The 17,842-nt window shown below is 65.8% G+C and overlaps 1 protein-coding gene across 3 annotated transcripts in view; it reads right to left on the reverse strand.

The window, feature by feature from the left end:
* Positions 1–219: 219 nt before the first annotated feature.
* The window catches only part of WNT7B (Wnt family member 7B), a 39,789-nt gene continuing 22,166 nt past the window's right edge, over positions 220–17,842 (reverse strand). For 2 of the 3 annotated variants that reach the window (XM_070051538.2, XM_070051537.2), the window contains exons 3-4: positions 7,028–7,299; positions 220–2,474 (exon numbers count right to left, since the gene is read on the reverse strand). In XM_070051538.2, the coding sequence (XP_069907639.1) occupies positions 1,995–2,474; positions 7,028–7,299 (752 nt within the window). In that variant the 3' untranslated portion in view covers positions 220–1,994. Of the gene's footprint in view, positions 2,475–4,645; positions 4,875–7,027; positions 7,300–17,842 lie in introns of those variants that run through there. The other variant, XM_089307741.1, reaches the window with a different exon arrangement.

Below are 17,842 nucleotides of genomic sequence, written 5' to 3' on the forward strand. Positions count from 1 at the left end.
ACGGGGACAGGGAGCCGGCCCAGGACCTCTTAGCCCCTTCCGAGGGCCACACCTGCCCAGCCAGGGGGTCTGAGCTGGGCTCCAGGCTCCCCGCAGCCCAGCGCTGGCCAGGAAGGCCTCAGGGTCTGTGTCCAGCACCAGCAGGGCCGGTTTTGGGGAGGAGCCACCCCAGGACCAGGGCCGGGGGCGTGGGGCGCCGCGTGGGGATCACACACTCACTTCTCCGATTCCAGCATTTATTGGGCCGAGCGCTCCCCTCCAGGGGAGGCCGGTGACACAGCCTGTCAGAAGTGGGCGCTCCAAGGACACCCAGCGCCTCCCCTCCCCCGCGCCAGGCAGAGGACCCTGCTCCTGCCCAGGGCCACGCCCACCAAGGACCGACAGGGAGGGCGGGGTCTCGGCTGGGCGCCTGGGGGCCCAGGGACAGTGCGAGTGACTCGGTGGCAACAGGGGCCCCCGAGGATCCATTTCAAGCAGAGGAGGAGCCTGGCGCGGGGACCGTGGCTGCGGCCGCGCCCCTCCAGAACCCAGTGTAGGTCACAATAACTTAAGACTATAGACATTTGACGCTATATAACAACATAAGTTAACCAGATCCCACGGCACAGGACGCCGGGCTGTGCGCTCGGAGGTGTCCCTGGACGTAGAGGAGTGAGCAGGGGGCCGGGGTGGCGTGGGGCGTTCTCGGCAGCCCAGAGCATCCTGGCGGCAGGAGGGGCACGAGGAGAGATGCAGGCGGAGCCCCGACGGGGGCCGCAGCCCCAGGCTGGTGTCCAGGCCACTCCTTCGCTGTGCCTCCCAGAAAGCCCCCAGGGAGGGGCAGTGGGCAGTGGGGGGCACCAGAAGCCCCACCCCCTGCATCTCAGGGGCGGAGTGTCCAGCAGGGCCACACGGTCCCGAGTCCTGGCTTCCGGTTCTCTCCCCACACTCCAGTGGGCCCCCTCCCAGCGCTCCGGTCTTGAAGTTTCTGGGGCCAGGCGAGGACGACCCTCGGGGAGGTGTCCCCAGGACAGCAGGCAGGGCTGTGGTGCAGTGAGGGCCCCGCCCTGGGCCTGAGCTTTCTCAGCATCAGGGTCGGGGTGAGAAGACAGGACCGGGCCAGGGAGACCCTCAGAGACACGGAAAAGGGCTGTGGGAGGGGCCGGTTCCCCAGGTTCCCCGGGCCACGCTGGGAGCCCCGGTGTGTTCTCGGGTCAGCAGCTCCCTGCACACGCAGTCCCTGCCCCCCCCCCCCGGCACCCCACCCCAGCTGCTGGAGGTCAGGCCGGCTGCAGAGTGGGGGAGATGACGGGGGGCCAGGGAGACCCTCAGCAGTGCCTTTTCGATTTGCCTGACCTGATTTTCAAAAGGAGGGACTCTGGGGTCGGCGTCCAGGCCCCTGCCCAGCTGGCTCCCGGGGCCCCCAGCACTGCCTGCAGCTCCCGCAGCAAGGGGGCGCAGAGAGGCCTGGCCGGGGTGGAGCGCGGAGTCGGGGTGCTGCGAATCCTCTTCTGACAACCCGGGACGCATAAATAACTCGGGCCAGCAGGCCGGGAAACAGCGGCGGGGAAGGGGACCCCGGAGTCTCGCCGGAGTCTCGCCGTCACGCTGGTCTCAGGGACCCCGGGCGTCCTTGGGTGGAGGCTCCGGAGACAAGGGGAGGAGTCCGCCGGGCTGCGGAGGGAGCGGGCGCAGGCCAGGGGCGGGGCCGCGGCGGAGGGGCGGGGCCGCGGCGGAGGGCGGGGCCGCGGAGGAGGGGCGGGGCTGCGGCGGAGGGGCGGGGCCGCGGCGGAGGGGCGGGGCCGCGGCGGAGGGGCGGGGCTGCAGCGGAGGGGCGGGGCCGCGGAGGAGGGCGGGGCCGCGGAGGAGGGCGGGGCCGCGGCGGAGGGGCGGGGCCGCGGCGGAGGGCGGGGCCGCGGCGGAGGGGCGGGGCTGCGGCGGAGGGGCGGGGCCGCGGAGGAGGGCGGGGCTGCGGCGGAGGGGCGGGGCTGCGGCGGAGGGCGGGGCCGCGGCCCTCACTTGCAGGTGAAGACCTCGGTGCGCTCGCTGCACGTGTTGCACTTGACGAAGCAGCACCAGTGGAATTTGCAGTTGCACTGCCACACCTTGGTGTACTGGTGGGTGTTGTAGCCGCGGCCGCAGCACATGGTGTCGCAGCCGTCGGCGCCGGGCGAGGTGCGGTTGCACAGGCGGCCCTGCGTGCCCACGCTGCCCGTGGCCGCGTCCTCCTCGCAGTAGTTGGGCGACTTCTCGATGTACACCAGGTCCGTCTCCATGGGCTTCTGGTAGCTGCGCAGCTGCTTGATGCGCAGGAAGGTGGGCTGCCGCAGGCGGCTGGCGCGCACCACCTCCACCTGCACGGCCGCGTTGTACTTCTCCTTCAGCAGGTGGCCCACCTCGCGGAACTTGGGCAGCGTGGTCCAGCAGGTCTTGGTGGTGCAGGAGCCCGACACGCCGTGGCACTTGCACTCCAGCTTCATGCGGTCCTCCAGAACCTGCCGGCGACAGACGGGGCAGCCACTCAGCGCAGCCGCGCCCCACCCCGAGCCCGGCCCCAGCCTCCGCCGCTCATCCTGGCCTGGCTCTGGCTGTCGTGGGCACGCCGGGAGCAAGCCAGCAGATGGGAGCACTCTCTGAGTGTCTGTCTCTCTCCACTGCTTTTCTATTTAGCTAATTAGTAAGAAAGACCTGCGTTGTGAGCGGCAGGCCCCCCAAGCACAGTGAGAACCCTGAGGCCCCGGGTTGAGCTCTCCCCACAGCCGCCCAGCAGCAGGTGCACTGAGGCCCCGGGCCGGGTGGGACCTTGCTGCAGGTCTCCGGCCCACCCACTCCACTCCCCAGCCTGGCATGGGCCCCACGTGTGCTCAGAGCCTAACAGTGTGGCTGGTCCACGAGGGCCTGGCATGCCCACGGGGCGTGGTCCATGTCTGCTGGGGCCCAGCAGGGCACCGAGGGGTGGCGAGGGCACCGGGTGCTCAGACCCTCACCCCTCCGTGAGGCCCGGCCGCGCCGCCCCGGAAGCCGAGGCCCCGGCCCAGCCGTTGCTGCTCTCGCACCCCAGCCCCACGAGGGCCCTCCGCGGGTGCAGCCCTGTGTTTTCCTTGGGCCTCCCTCCGCAGCCCTGGAAGGCTGATTCCCAGAGCCAGCCCTGACCCCAGGTACTCATTTACCCGGATCGAATGCGCCTGCCAGCCAGGTCTGATTAAAGATAGGGAATCATTAGCTGTGGCCCCATGGCTGCGGGAGAGGCTCTTTGTCAGCTGTCGGGGCCCCGCCAGCCTCACCTCGGAGCCCGGCCTTGCAAGACTGGGCCAGAACTCACCGCTGTGGGGCACCTGCTGCGGAGGCCCCAGCTCTGCCCCAGACAAGACGTCCCCCAGCGAATGAACAAATGAATGGGAGAAAAAGTGGGAGAAACCATCCACAGCCTGTCCACCGTCGGCCCCGGGCAGGTCCCTGGCCTGGTCGCAGGAGTCCCCGAACCTCAGAGGGGAACCCCGGGCTCACAGTGTGGGAAGCAGAGAAGAAGGTGGTGCAGGGTCTGTGGGAGCCCATGGCAGCCCAACTCTGCCGCTCGCAGTGGGGGAGGGCTTCCCAGAGGCGGTGGCACCTATACTGGGTGTTCGGGGGGGGGGGGCAGGAGCTCATCAGGAGAGGCTCGGCGTGAGCAAAGGTCTAAGAGCTGTGGACCAGGGGACAAGAAAGAAGGGCTGGGCCCAAGCTGCGGCTGGCAGGGGCTAGAGTTGGGGGCGGGGTGAGTGGCTTCCTGGGGGGAGGGAGCAGAGGGAGGCAGGCGGGCAGCAGGGGTGGGCGGGGGCGAGGCTTGGGGAACAGTCTGAGCTGGAACTTCAGGGCTTGGTGCCTGGGATGAGGGGTACCCGGCTGAGGACACCTGCCAGGACGTGGGCTGGGGGTCCTGGGCCAAGGGCGGCCCCCTGGAGATGGCATGTGTGGGCTCCCTCCCTGCCCGGCTCTCCCTGTCAGCCTCCCGCGCCCCTCACCCACCCGCGGGCACCTTTGCTTGGATCTCTGCCTCTCCGGAAAGTGGCCCCTGCAGCCCGGCAGCTGCCTTGGTCACGCTGCCTGCCCGATGCCCGCTCCGGCCGGGCAGTCCCCCAGAGTTCCCCACAGAGCCCTCACTCCCGCCGGCTGCCCGTCCTCCCCTGGCTGGTCTGGATGCCAGGGCCTGGCGGAGCCAGGAGGCCAGGGGTAGTGCAGGCCAGGTGGCCCGGGCTCCAGTTGCCGCCCAGGGTCCCCGCTATGGCCTGCTGGACGGCCACCTCCTCACCACACTCTGCCTCCTGCCCCTGAGCCTCTGCCCTCCTCCTCCCCCGGCCCCTGTCTCTCGGTCCTCATCAAGGCCAGGCAGCCCCTCCGAGGGTGCGCAGACCCCTGCACGGCGGGTGGAGCTGAAGGGACAGCTGTTTGCAGAGCGAGGGGCTGCACCTCGCCTGGCTGGGTCCCGGGGCCGAGCCCGTCCTGGGCGTGATCACAGGGCTCAAGAATGTGCGCTTCCTTCTCCAGCGCCCCCTCGGCTGGAGCCACGGCGCCAGCGGCCGCCGGAACCTCAGGGCACCATGACCACCCCGCCCAGCCCTGAGGTCCCCCGGGGGTGCAGAGGGAGCCCACCCTGCCCAACAGGGCTGAGACTGAGGCTGGGCCCCACCTGCAGGCCTCGGCTTCTCCTTCTTCCCGGCGTGAGAGCGTGGTCCGTGCTCTGGGCACTGGGCTCAGCCATAGCTGAGAGCCAGCCCTGGCTGGGAGCAGCGTCTTGGCTCCAGACAGCACGTGCGTCACCCCTCCCAGGACCTGGGGGTCTCGTCCAGACGACAGAATGACCCGGCCACCAGCAGACCCGTGGTGGACCGTCGCTCAGGTAAAGGTTGTGCTAGGTCCCGCTCCCAGCTTTCCTGCCCCCCCCCCCCCCGGAGCTGGTGGCACCAGACAGCCATAGGCGCCAGCCCCACGCCACCAAGCACAGGAGCCCAGGGCTGCCTCTCGGAGGCACAGCCTGGGGCCTGCACAGGGCTAGCGAGCACCTTCCGCCTATCTGGGCGTTGTCTCCCCCCCCACATGACCGCAGAGCGGCCGGAAGGCTCCAGGAGGCCACCCACACCTGCGGCACCCCGTGGGCACTGGGGGGATATGGTCCTCAGGGGCACGGGGGGAGGGGCAGCAGGAGGTGAGCAGGCCCCGGGGCAGAGGGAGGTGAGCAGGCCCCGGGGCAGCTGGTCTGGCCCCAGCTGACTGGCCAGGCAGTGGCCTGCATAGCGCCCCCTGTTTGCGTCCACCGGAAGGGACCTCGCTGGGAACAGGCCCCCGACCTCCCCTCTCTCCCAGGGGCACCCCGGGGGCTGCAGCGCCCTCTGGCCTCCCATCACCTGGGACTCACCGAGGCCAGCCCTGGGGTTCTCGGGTTCTCGGGTTCCCTCTGCCTGGTCCATGTCACTGTGCCCGGGCACCTGCTATGGCTCCTGTGGCCTGGAGGCCAAAATCCAGCCTGGCCATCCCAGCTTTCACCACGATGCCTGTCCAGCCTGGTGGCCTCCGGGCGTGCCCTGCACGCCGCGAACCCCCGTGCCTTTGCCGGGCCGGTTCCCCTCCTGGACTGCCCTTCCCCACTTCTTGGCCCTGTAGGCATCCTTGCCAGAGCAGTGACCAGAGCTCAGGCCTCCGGTGCCATGTGACCAGCTCTGCTGTCCCTCTTGGCCTCAGCTGTCCTCATCTGTGAAATGGGGGCAGTAATGAGGGGAGCTATGCAAAAGCCCCTATTCAGAACCCACACTGCTGTAGACGCTGAAGAAGAGCTGATTCTCATGAGACTCAGCTTGCCTCCTCCTCCAGGGAGTCCTCCTGAATGTCCCCAGGTAAATGGAGCACAGCCTCCTCTGCCCCCCCCCCCAGTGCCCGAGGGGCAGGGACCCCAGGGACGGGGACGGAGGCCACAGTGGCAAAGACCGTGTCACCCCTTCCTTCAACAGGAGCTGCCCCCCCCACACACACACAGCCAGACAGTGGCACACCCTGGGCCGCGGCCTGGGCCACCACTCTGCTCCCGCCAGCCAGAGCCTCCTGCAGCCCCTCAGGCGCCAGCTCCGCGCACCACGTCCACAGGGCTCCAGGGCCACCTCCTTCTGCTCCCTCCCACGGCTCCCAGGCTTCCACTGTTCCTGGATGTAGCCCCCGAAGGCCTCACTGGGCCCCCTCCCCCTAGCCAGGGCCATGTCTGACTGCTCCCTGCCCACGCCTAGCCCTAGCACCTGCCACAGAGCAGGGGCAAGAAGTGTTTGTTGAGTGAATCAGCGAGCCAGAGGTGGACTCTGCTTCGATCCCAGGGACAGAGGGATTCTCTAACTCTTCTCCACCTGGAAAGCAAGTCTCCCGTTCCCCAGGAGCCCCTCGGGCCCTGGGTGCAGCCCAGTGAGGCGTTCCGCTCGGCCGGCCGCCCTATCTCAGGCCATCTGGCCGCCTGGCTCCTCCCAGCCCGGTATCTGGGGCCTCATCTCCCCGCGGTGGCCCGCCGGGCCCTGACTTCTTCCCCAGTGTGTCCCTGCCTGGACCGCCCCACCGTCCACCCCTCCCCCACTCCCCGTGCATGAAGCTGGCGACTGCCCAGGGGCCCTGGCTCCCAGCTTCTGCCTCCTGGGACATCCTTCCCCGGGCCCCTCGACGGAATCTGAACCGAGCCCTGCCGCAGCCTCGGAGGCCAGGGCACCAACAGAGTCCCACGATCTGGGGACCCCAGCCTGGCCCAGCCGGGCCCCTGCACTGAAGCGACACCCACCAGCTGGGGGCTATAAGCAAATCGGAGGCTCAGTGTGCACAGTGTGCGGTGGGAGAGCAGGCCCACTTCCTGGAGGCTGGGGAGGGGACTCAGAGGGGAGGCACCACCCACACGGCAGGGGGTGGCTCGGGAGCTCGGAGCCCCTCCCTCCCCCGCCCCCCCCCCCCCGGGCCGGGCTCCGCCCACCTTCCTGCCCGCCCCCCCACCCTCCCCCCCACCCTCCCCCCACCCCCACCCCCCCCCCCGGGGCCGGGCTCCGCCTACCTTCCTGCCCGCCTCGTTGTTGTGCAGGTTCATGAGGCGCCGCGCGTTCTTCTTGATCTCGCGGGCGTCCACGAAGCGCCGGGAGAAGTCGATGCCGTAGCGCACGTCGGCGGAGCAGCCGCCCCACTTCCAGCCCTCGGCCTGGTTGTAGTAGCCCTGCTTCTCCCGGTCGCAGCCGCAGTTGCTCAGGTTGCCCTGGCTGCAGGCGGCCGTGACGGCGTGGGCCACGCCGGCCGCGGTGATGGCGTAGGTGAAGGCGGCCTCACGGCTCCCTGCGGGAGAGACCAGGTGCCCTCTGCGTCCCCAGCTCGCCGAGGTGGGGCAGGTGGAGCCCACCTTGCCACGCGGCATTGAGGGCGGTGCCTGGTATACAGCAGGCACTCAAGCCCGCTGTGACTTTGCCACCAGCAGGTAACCTGTCACCTGGCGACCTGTCACCTGTTCCCAAGAGCCTGCGCTGGAGAGGTTCTCAGCCGTGGTGACCGGCACGGGGGCGGGGGCTCCAGCTCCAGCCCCCTCCCCTCTGCCAGCCTCCGCGCCGTGACTGTGCACAGACGGGTGGTTTTGCTGATCCCATGGGGACCAGGCATGCAGGGAGGCCAGGAGGGAGCTCAGGGGCCCAGGGAGCACCCACGGGGCTCAGAGCTGCACCTGGGCCCCCGGCGGCTGCCTCCATCTCCCTGACTGCCCATCATCAACCCTCGCCAGGCCCCGCCCCCTCCTGACACCCCAGGCTAGCTCGGGACCCCGAACTGCCCAGACCTGGGCACCAGTCCTTCCCAGAGCCACCAGCCAGAAGGGAGCCCCTGCTGCTCAGCCACCCCGTCCCAGGTGGTCACAGCATCCGCTGGGCTCAGCCCACAGGGCGGGACTTCCTGACGCCAAGCGAGGCCAGGCCCCCTGCATCCCCACACTGACTCCCACCCCTGGGGTCCCTCCCGACTTTCCCACAGCTGGGCCCGTGTTGTCCCCATGTCGCCAGCACCTGGCACTGTGCCAGTGATGCCACCCCGAGGACCAGGAGCCGGGGAGCAAGACCTGAGCAGGCCAGCACCCCGGCCGGGGGCCCCCAGCACCCACGTGCCCCTCCGTGTCCCCAGCTGCTGTTCCCGCTGCTGGGGACTGAGAGGGTGGCCTGCAGATTGCAGTAGGGTCAAGGGTCAAGTCAGGCCGAGAACACCCACTGGGCACCAAGGGCACACCTGGCCTTGGGCTGGGCACACTGCCTCACCTCCCACTAGTGGGGTCCCTGCTCCCCAGCACAGCTCGGTCCGGCTGAGAAGCAGGTGGGGCCTCCAGCCTTAGGGGCCCAGGCCGCAGTGCTTTGTGGGGCCTTCCATCCTCTGGGAAGAGTTAAGGGGGCACAGGGGCTGGCAGCCCTTCCTCCCCTTGGGGTCCAGCAGAGAGCCCCTCTCTGCGCCCCCAGCACATGAGGCCTTGCCAGGGGCCCAGCCTCCTCCCTCTGGCCACTCCCCCGCCACGCCGCCCTGGGTAGTGCCCGCCAGCTTTGGGGGGAACCCACCAGCTTGGGGTCCCCACCCTGCCACAGCCTGGCATACGCGGAGCAGGCCACCTGCACAGCTCATGGTGCCACCCGGCTCTGTGCTGGCCGGCACTGCTCACTGAGATACACGAAGGAGCCCCAGGGCCCTGTGCCACCGGCGGCCAGCGGGCTGGGGCCCCAGACAGGCAGGGACAGGGACAGAGAATGCGGGAAGCCGCCCCCAGCCCGGGGCGAATCCGGTCTGATCCTGCAGGGAAGCCCCGGATCTGTGGTGGGTTCCTGAACTCCTGGCTCTCTCAGCGCAGCCCAGTCCACGCGGCCTAAGGCGGGGGTTCCCTGGCCTGCTCTGTGGGCTGGCGCTAAGGGAAGCCTCCTGGATGAGGCGATGTTTTGAGCAGGTAAAGTCCTAGCAAGGAGCGTGCGTGAACTTCCTGAGTCTGTGTGTGTGCAGTATCTGCGGTGTGTGCTGTGTGACGCGTTACGGGTGTGTGCACGCGTGGTGTGTGTGCTCCGGACAGGCGTCCCCGCAGGAGCACAGGGCCCAGGTGTGGAGGGGCGGCTGTAGGCCGGATGGGTGCCCAGCCCGGCCGGTCGCTGTGGGACTCGGACCCCAGCGAGCAGAGCGCACTGGAGCTGCTCGTGGGTGGGGTTCTGCCGCGCCCGCCACCGCCCGCTCGCGGTCTCCCCTGAGCTCCCTCAGCCCTCACACTCCGGGCGGGGGTGGGGGGGTTTCACTTCTACTCCTACTGCACAGAGGCGGAGTCGAGGGCTCAGAGGGCAGAAGAGCAGTGGCCGAGCAGGACGTGATGCACGGCCCAGAACAGCTGAGGGAGGCCGGAAGCCCTCCTGGGCCAGCCTGGCCCCGGGCAGGAGGAGGCGGGGAGGGGCTGAGCACAACCCGAAGACCCTCTGTGCTTTGCCGCAGGCAGCTCCGCGGCAGAGGGCCGGGCACGGATGGAGGCAGCGTGGTTGCACTCTCCTGGGGCCACTCTCAGCTGTCCGGAGGCCCCAGCCTGCTCTGCGCTCTGACCGGGAGCCAGCAGTGCCCTGAATGATGCTGGGGGCAGGAGAACAGGCCACACACTGGCCACCGTGAGCTGCCACTTCTTGCCCATGAGGATGAGGAAAAGAGCCACTGCTGGTGGGGGACGGTAGACGGGGTGGACGGTAGACGGGCGACAGCAGCTGCCAGTCCCTCGGGTCCCTGCACGCCAGGTGCACCCCTGCAAGACTGAAGACACATGTGCTCGCAAGTGAGCCACGTGGCAGAACTGTCGATGCCAGCGGGCGGGCAGGTGGGCAGAGACGGCCCCAGGAGCTGCAGAGACGCCCATGCTGCTTCCTGGCCCAGCCAGGCCCCGGGGTGCACAAGCCGTAGGCTCCGTGGGTGTGACACATCGGGGACAGGGGACCTAGAGCCGGAGGGAAGTGGCCTTGTGGGAGATGCGGGCTTGGGAGGGAGGGTGGAGGACACAGGACTCCTGGAATAAAGGAAACCCCTGGGGATCGCAGGCTTTAGGGGGCGGGGCCGGTCCTCTGGCAACGCGGCCTTCAACACACAGCAGCCGATGGCATTTAGGGCACTTCCACCCCTCGTCCTGCTCAGCTCCATGACCAGCCCCACTCCACCAGGACACAGAAGAGGCAGGTGACAGGCCCAAGGCCACACAGGGTCCCAGTTCAGCCCCCTACACCCCAGCAGGACAAGGCTGCTGCCGCGGGCCTGGGGTAAGGGGAGGTGGGGATCTCCAAGTCACATCCTGGCCGTCTCTGCCCCATCCCACAGGTCCCCCATTTGTCTGGAATTGGGTGGAGGATACTGCCCCCATGTACCCCATTCATCCTGGGAGAGACGGAGACACAGTGAGGCCAGGCAACACTCCCAAACCACAGCAGCAGCTCGGGGTCACTCGGCCAGGCCAGCGCAGACAGAGGCCGTACTCGGGTTTCAGGGCCTGGAGGTAGCTGCTGGGCACGTGGGGCTGTGCAGCGGAGCCCAGGGACCCCAGGCAGGGTCCAGTGCGCCCTTGTGACTGCCCACGGGGGCCTGGGGGTGCAGCAGTCTCCTGGGTGGTCCCGTCCCTGCATGCCCGGCATACGCAGGTTCAGGCTGGGGTGAGGTGAGGCGGGAGCACTGGGTTGGGTGAACCCTGAGCTCCTGCCCCTGCAAGCCTAGCCTGGACCACCTGGACCCTGCCAGTGACAGCTGAGACAGCATCCGCATCAACCAAGGCGGGGGCACAGCGCACACCCCTCTGGGTCCTGGGAGGCAGCATTGCTGGCAGCAGGCCTAGGCCTGGGCAGGCCCGGTGGGTGTTGTGTGTGTGTGAGAGGTGCAGGGATGGGTGTGGTATGGGTGTGAGGATTCAGGTATTGGTGTGAGGGTACAGATGTGGGTGTGAGGGTACAGGTGTGGTGTGGGGTACAGATGTGGGTGTGATGTGCAGATGTGGGTGTGGGGTGCAGGTGTGGGTGTGAGGATTCAGGTATTGGTGTGAGGGTACAGATGTGGGTGTGAGGGTACAGGTGTGGGTGTGAGGATACAGGTGTGGGTGTGAGGGTACAGGTGTGGGTATGAGGGTAGAGTGTGTGAGGAACAGGTGTGGGTGTGAGGGTGCAGGTGCGGGTGTGGGGTGCAGGTGTCGGTGTGAGGATACAGATGTGGGTGTGAGGGTGCAGGTGTGGTTATGAGGGTAGAGTGTGTGTGAGGATACAGGTGTGTGTGGGATACAGGTGTGAAGATGCAGGAGTAGGTGTGGGGTACAGATGTGGTTGTGAGGATATAGATGTGGGTGTGAGGGTGTAGGTGTGGGTGTGAGGGGGTGCAGGTGTGGGTGTGAGGTACAGGTGTGGGTGTGGGTGTACAGGTGTGGGTGTGAGGTGCAGGTGTGGGTATGAGGGTACAGAGTGTGTGTGAGGAACAGGTATTGGTGTGAGGTACAGGTGTGGGTGTGAGGAACAGTTGTTGGTGTGAGGGTACAGGTGTGGATGTGAGGTACAGGTATGGGTGTGAGGGTACAGATGTGGGTGTGAGGGTACAGATGTGGGTGTGAGGGTGTGGGGAGCAACTCGGACTAGACTAAGTTACTGGAATTAAGACTTATTCTGTGCATCTGCTCTCCCACAATATGGCGCTGGGAGAGAAGAAAACAGCTTCTACACAGCTGCCTCCAGTTCAGCCAATAAACTGTAGGACTTGCTCCTGATTGGAGGAGAGCAGCGTACTCGGCGTGTGGGCAGCCGAGTTAGGATTGGCGGAGGAGGACTATAAAGGAGGAGAGAGACGGCATGCACCAGGAACATCTAAGAGGAACATCTAAGGGGAACACCTGTGCAGCCCCCAGAGAGCCGGCCGGCGGTGTGCCGCTCCCCTGAGGAAGTGGGGAAAGTGGCCAGGGGGAACCGCCCTTCCACGGAGGTGGAAGGGACGGCAGCCAACCCGGGAAGAACCAGCAGCAAACCCGGGAAGGGCCGAGCAGACGAAAGAACAGTGCAGGGTCCTGTGTCGTTCCTCCACGAAGAGGGGGAGCGACATAATGGTGCCGTGACTCGGATAGAAAACTTAGGAGGGAAGAAACGGGAAGAAATGGGAAAATACCGGAGAGAGAGAGACTAGCAAACAGCCTAGGGGAAAGCCGGATGAAAAAGGTGCCGGAAGAAGCTATTGAAAGCCTAGGCATAGACTCAGATACGGACTACGGGGGGGAAGCTGGGAGAAATCTCTAAGGTTGAAAGCGAAAGTGAAAGCTAGAACAAACAGACTCGGATACGGACTGTGGGGAGAGGCCAGGAGAAATGAGGGAGGAGTATTGTTGGAGGAAAGCTTGGGGAAACATACCGGGTAGAGAAAAATGTTAGGGAAATTGAAGCCGCGGGGGGCAGGCCGAGGCGGAGACGAAAGCCACTTTGGGATTCTCAAGTTAGCCCAGGAATAAGGGGTGAAAAGTTAAAACCAGAAGCGGAAATGTAAGCCAGGTTGGGATCCATCTGATTAGCCCGGGGAGCAAAGGACGGGAAGCCAAATCGTGGGGCAGAAACGTGAGCTGGGTTGAATTCGCCAGGTTAGCCCGGGGAACTTAGATTGAATGCTAGTGGCGGAGACGTAAGCTACGCTGTGTGACTTGCGGAGGCTGCCGCGCGCAGAGAGAGCGTGCGGGGCACAAGTAGATAGGGAACGCTGGGCTGGTGCGAGGCCGTGGTGCAGGCGCGAAGCCGGGAAGCCGCGCAGATGAGAGAGGCGCGGGCTGAAGCGGCTCAGAGCCGGGAAGCCGCCGAGAAGCAGCCTCGGGGCGGGCGCTGGGAAGCCGCAGGGATAAGAGAAACAGAAGTTTAGAAGTAAAATAAAAGAAATAGGAATGTTGGTAGACAGATGTAAAATGGGAGAAATAGGAATGCCCGGAGATATAGAGAAAAATAAAGCCTTCCCTCAACATGGCAATGAGAGAGCTTGGATTCGGTCTGCCTGATTAGTGAGGCGATGAGCACCTGCGGGCAGCTAGCAGCTTATGCGCCGCAGGTCACCGAAGACAGGCACGTTATTAACATCAATAGTCTCCCCACAATACCGCAATGAGAAGGCTTAGATTCGGTCTGCCTGATTAGTAGGGCGATAAGCACCAGCAGGCAGCTCGACCAGAGTATGAGCTGCAGGTCACCGAAGATAGGCACGAATCAACACCAATAGGCCTCCCCACAATATGGCAATGAAAAGGCTTGGATTCGGTCTGCCTGATTAGTAAGGTGGTAAGCACCAGTAGGCAGCTCGACCAGAGTATGAGCCGCAGGTCACCGAAGACAGGCACGCATCAGCGCCTAAAAACCTCCTCACAACATGGCGAAGAGAGGACCCGGATTCGGTTTGCCTGATTGATAGGACTTGTAAGAACCTGTGGCAACTCTAGCAAGTAGAGCAGAGTGTGTGCCGCGGGACACCGAAGACAGGCGCGTATCAACGCCAAAAAATAAAAAGAAAGGGGGATCTGTGGGGAGCAACTCGGACTAGACTAAGTTACTGGAATTAAGACTTATTCTGGGCATCTGCTCTCCCACAATATGGCGCTGGGAGAGAAGAAAACAGCTTCTACACAGCTGCCTCCAGTTCAGCCAATAAACTGTAGGACTTGCTCCTGATTGGAGGAGAGCAGCGTACTCGGCGTGTGGGCAGCCGAGTTAGGATTGGCGGAGGAGGACTATAAAGGAGGAGAGAGACGGCATGCACCAGGAACATCTAAGAGGAACATCTAAGGGGAACACCTGTGCAGCCCCCAGAGAGCCGGCCGGCGGTGTGCCGCTCCCCTGCGGAAGTGGGGAATGTGGCAGGGGGAACCGCCCTTCCACGGAGGTGGAAGGGACAGTAGCCAACCCGGGAAGAACCAGCAGCAAACCCGGGGAGGGCCGAGCAGACGAAAGAACAGTGCAGGGTCCTGTGTCGTTCCTCCACGAAGAGGGGGAGCGACATAATGGTGCCGTGACTCGGATAGGAAGCCTAGGCAGGGCTTAGTGTCGTTCCTCCACGAAGAGGGGGAGCGACATGAGGGTACAGATGTGGGTGTGAGGGTACATTTGTGGGTGTGAGGTTTAGGTGTGGGTGTGGGGTGCAGGTGTGTGTGAGGGTACAGAGTGTTTGTGAGGGTGCAGGTGTGGGTGTGAGGGTGCAGGTTTGGGTGTGGGTGTAGGTATGGGTATGAGGGTACAGGTGTGGGCATGAGGGTACAGAGTGTGCATGAGGAACAGGTGTTGGTGTGAGGTACAGGTGTGGGTGTGGGGTGCAGGTGTGGGTGTGAGGATACAGATGTGGGTGTGAGGGTGTAGGTGTAGGTGTGAGGGTGCAGAAGTTGGTGTGAGGATGCAGGTATGGGTTTGAGGATACAGATGTGGGTGTGAGGTACAGGTGTGGGTGTGAGGGTGCAGGTGTGGGTGTGGGGTGTAGGTGTGGGTGTGAGGGTGCAGGTGTGGGTGTGAGGTACAGATGTGGGTGTGAGGATACAGTTGTGGGTATGGGGTACAGGTATGTATGTGGGGTTTAGGTGTGGATGTGAGATACAGGTGTGAGTGTGAGGTACAGGTGTGGATGTGAGGGTGCAGGTGTGGGTGTGGGGTGCAGGTGTGAGGGTGAGGGTGCAGGTGTGGGTGTGGGGTGCAGGTGTGGGTGTGCAGCACAGGTGTGGGTGTGGGTTGCAGGTGTGGGTGTGGGGTGCAAGTGTGGGTGTGAGGATACAGGTGTGGGGTGCAGGTGTGGGTGTGAGGTACAGATGTGGGTGTGAGGATACAGTTGTGGGTATGGGGTACAGGTATGTATGTGGGGTTTAAGTGTGGATGTGAGATACAGGTGTGGGTGTGAGGAACAGGTGTGGGTGTGGGGTGCAGGTGTGAGGGTGAGGGTGCAGGTGTGGGTGTGGGGTGCAGGTGTGGGTGTGCAGCACAGGGGTGGGTGTGGGTTGCAGGTGTGGGGTGCAGGTGTGAGGGTGAGGGTGAGGGTGCAGGTGTGGGTGTGGGTGTGCAGCACAGGTGTGGATTGGCAGCGCAGGTGTGTGGTGCAGGTGTGGGGGGTGTCTGGTGTGCAGTGTGTGCGTCTCGCCCTCCTGTTGGCCTGTGTCCGTCTCTGTCCGCTGTCCTCCACTTCCCCCGGTGTCCCCTTCCCTGGGCTGCGCCTGGCCCCACCCGCCGGCTGAGTCACTGTCTCCGTGCTAAGCTCTTCCCGCCGCTGTCGTAAACAGAACACTGGGAGAAGCCATGCCAGGTCCCAACACGCCGTCCGCCCGCGCACCCAATGCCTTTGTTCCCACCCAGGGCGGCCCTGGAGAGGGTCGTGCCCCAGCTGGGCACAGGCCCCCAGCCCGCAGCAGTGGGAGAGCCTAGCCTGGGCTGTGCCACCCAGCGCCCAGGGGTCTGCCTGGTGATGGGCACTGGAGGGCCCATGGAAGACTCGGGCCGCAGGACAGGCTGCTACCCAGCCCCCTGCCGGCTGCTGGCCAGGCCTGTCCCAGTCACCTCTGGAGCTGCCCTCCCAGGGGCCAGCTGGCTTTCTGGTGCAGGGGACAGAGCCTGGGCCCAGCCAAAGCCTGAATGGGAGTGTGCTTGGGCAGACCCTCCTCCTGGAAGGGTCTCCTGGCTCCAACCTTCGAGGCCACACTTGTCCCTGGAGTCCTGGCTGCTGCACTGGACCCTTGGAAATGCGTGTTCATGCCAGGTGCCCGATGGGGGAGCTGACTGGGGTGACAGTCACACGTGCTCTCCCATCCAGGGCCTGCAGTCCACGAGGGTGAAGTACAAGGCTGGGGCTCGCAGCAAGCACTGCCTCCCAGCCTGGCCCTGCCTGCTGTGTCCTGGGCACACACCAGGCCTGGCATACAGCAGGCGCTCAATGCATGCAGGCTAAAGAGCAACAGGGGCTGACACAAGGTGCTCTGTACTGCCTGTCCCTGGAGGGTCAGTGGCCCCTGGCCTGCAGGCTGCCCCACCCCCCACATCGGGCACTCAGCATGAACACGCATTTCCATGTCCCCACCCCCACCCCTTATGGGAGGGTAGTGGGAAGAGACCATCATACCCAGAGCCAAACGTCCCCTCTGCCCCGACCCGGCCATGCGGGGCGAGCCCGGCCCCCAGGAGCCGCAGGTGGGCCACAGGAGTCAGCCAGAAGTTTCCCCGGGCCCCAGGGAGAAAGGTGGCAAGGCCACTGGGTGCGTCTGCACGTTTTGTTAGCCTGTGGCATCCAGGACCAGGATCTCCCTTTCCTCTGGGGTTTCAAAATCCAGCTACCACACATCTCCGTGTGCACACGTGCTGTGTCCAGTGCTGGCCCAGGGCCGCCAGCGTGGACCACATGGCCCACCCCCCCCCCCCCACTGGGCTTGCTGTGTGAGCTGGGCCGGGTGCAGACACAGCTGCCTGGGGTGCCCCCCTTGCCTCTCACACACCCTGCCCCTCAGATACTGCAGCACCGCTACGCTCTGCTGAGGCCCCACTGTGTGCAGCTGGTGGGCTGTGGGCTCATGCAAACCCAGCCCCTGAGGACGCCCCATGCCAAGCTCAATGACCACGCCCGCTGTCCCCTGGGCGACTCACATGAGCAGGGATTAGGGGCAGCCCCTATGCCTGGTCATGTCTGAGGCTGGCACATGATGGGCGGGGCTCCATGCTCCCTGGCAGTCAGGGAGGGGTGGGGGTGGCTGGGAGAGGAGGACCGGGGGCTGGGGGCCCCGTGTACACATTCACAGGCCCGGCCTGGGCTCAGCGGGGGGGGGGGGGCAGCAGCTGAAGGGTGCACAGCCTCCAAAGTCCTCACGCCCCCTGCAGTCGCGCTGCACCCCTGGTCCGCTCCCAGAACCCCCACTTGGCTTCAGGTCCCTGGGCCTTGGCGCCTGCCGTGGCCTCCACCTGGAGCCCCTCCCTGCGCTCCCATGCAGGCTGGCCTGGGTCACTCTGGCCGTCCCGTGTCACTGACTTGGTGGCTGTAGGAACCCTCTGCACCTGCATCCCCGGGGCCCGAGGCTCTAGGTCTCCCTGCCCCTGCTCTGCGGCCTCCCCCAGCCCCACCTCCCGGCAGAATGGGGACACCCCACCCCCACCCCAGCTGGTCACCAGTCAACAAGACACGGGGAGCCTGGACCACAAGCCCCGCCCCATCGCTGCGGAAACAGGCCTAGGACGGCTCAGGAGGGCAGAGGAAGGAGGCTGCCGTTGAGGTGGAGGGCGCCATGATGGGCCTTGACCCTCTGAAGGGAACTGCACAGATGGCATCCCAGGGCCCCAGGGGAGGCCGGGCAGGTCCAGCTTGAGGAGTAGTGAGTGCCCCGTGCAGGGGGGCATGCAAGCCAGTGCAGAGGTGCCGCAGAAGCTTGGATCTTAGTGTAGGGGGTGAGCTGCCCTCTAAGGGGGGTCCTTTCAACACTCAAGACTCAGGCACGGCACAGGGACGCAGGCAAGGCCTGCGGGGCCGCCCCCTCCCCAGGCCCCTCCCCTCTCGGGGACAGTCAGTTGTTGGCACCGCTCCAGTGGCTGCCCCCACGAGCGCTCGTGGCCCAGAGCCCGTCCCGGCACAGGACACCAGCATGCCTCGGACAGGGGTCTCAAGGCCTACTTGCAGCTCCCAGCGCCGGCCTTGATCAGAGGGCCCAGGGGGATGCCTACTGCCCCCACTGCCTGGAGGACTCAGCCCGCTGGGCCTGCAGCCAGAGCCGGGCCCTCGCGGGAGGCGGCGGGCGGGGCACCAGGCCCAGCCCAGCTGGCACAGCATGCGGGGGGCGCCCGGAGGACGTGGCCTGCACCTGGTTGTGGACACGGGAAAGCTGTCTCCAAGCGGGGAAATC

The sequence above is a fragment of the Oryctolagus cuniculus genome, chromosome 11, assembly GCF_051225735.1.
Source record: "Oryctolagus cuniculus isolate XC-2025 breed Fujian yellow rabbit chromosome 11, ASM5122573v1, whole genome shotgun sequence".
Lineage (NCBI taxonomy): Eukaryota > Metazoa > Chordata > Mammalia > Lagomorpha > Leporidae > Oryctolagus > Oryctolagus cuniculus.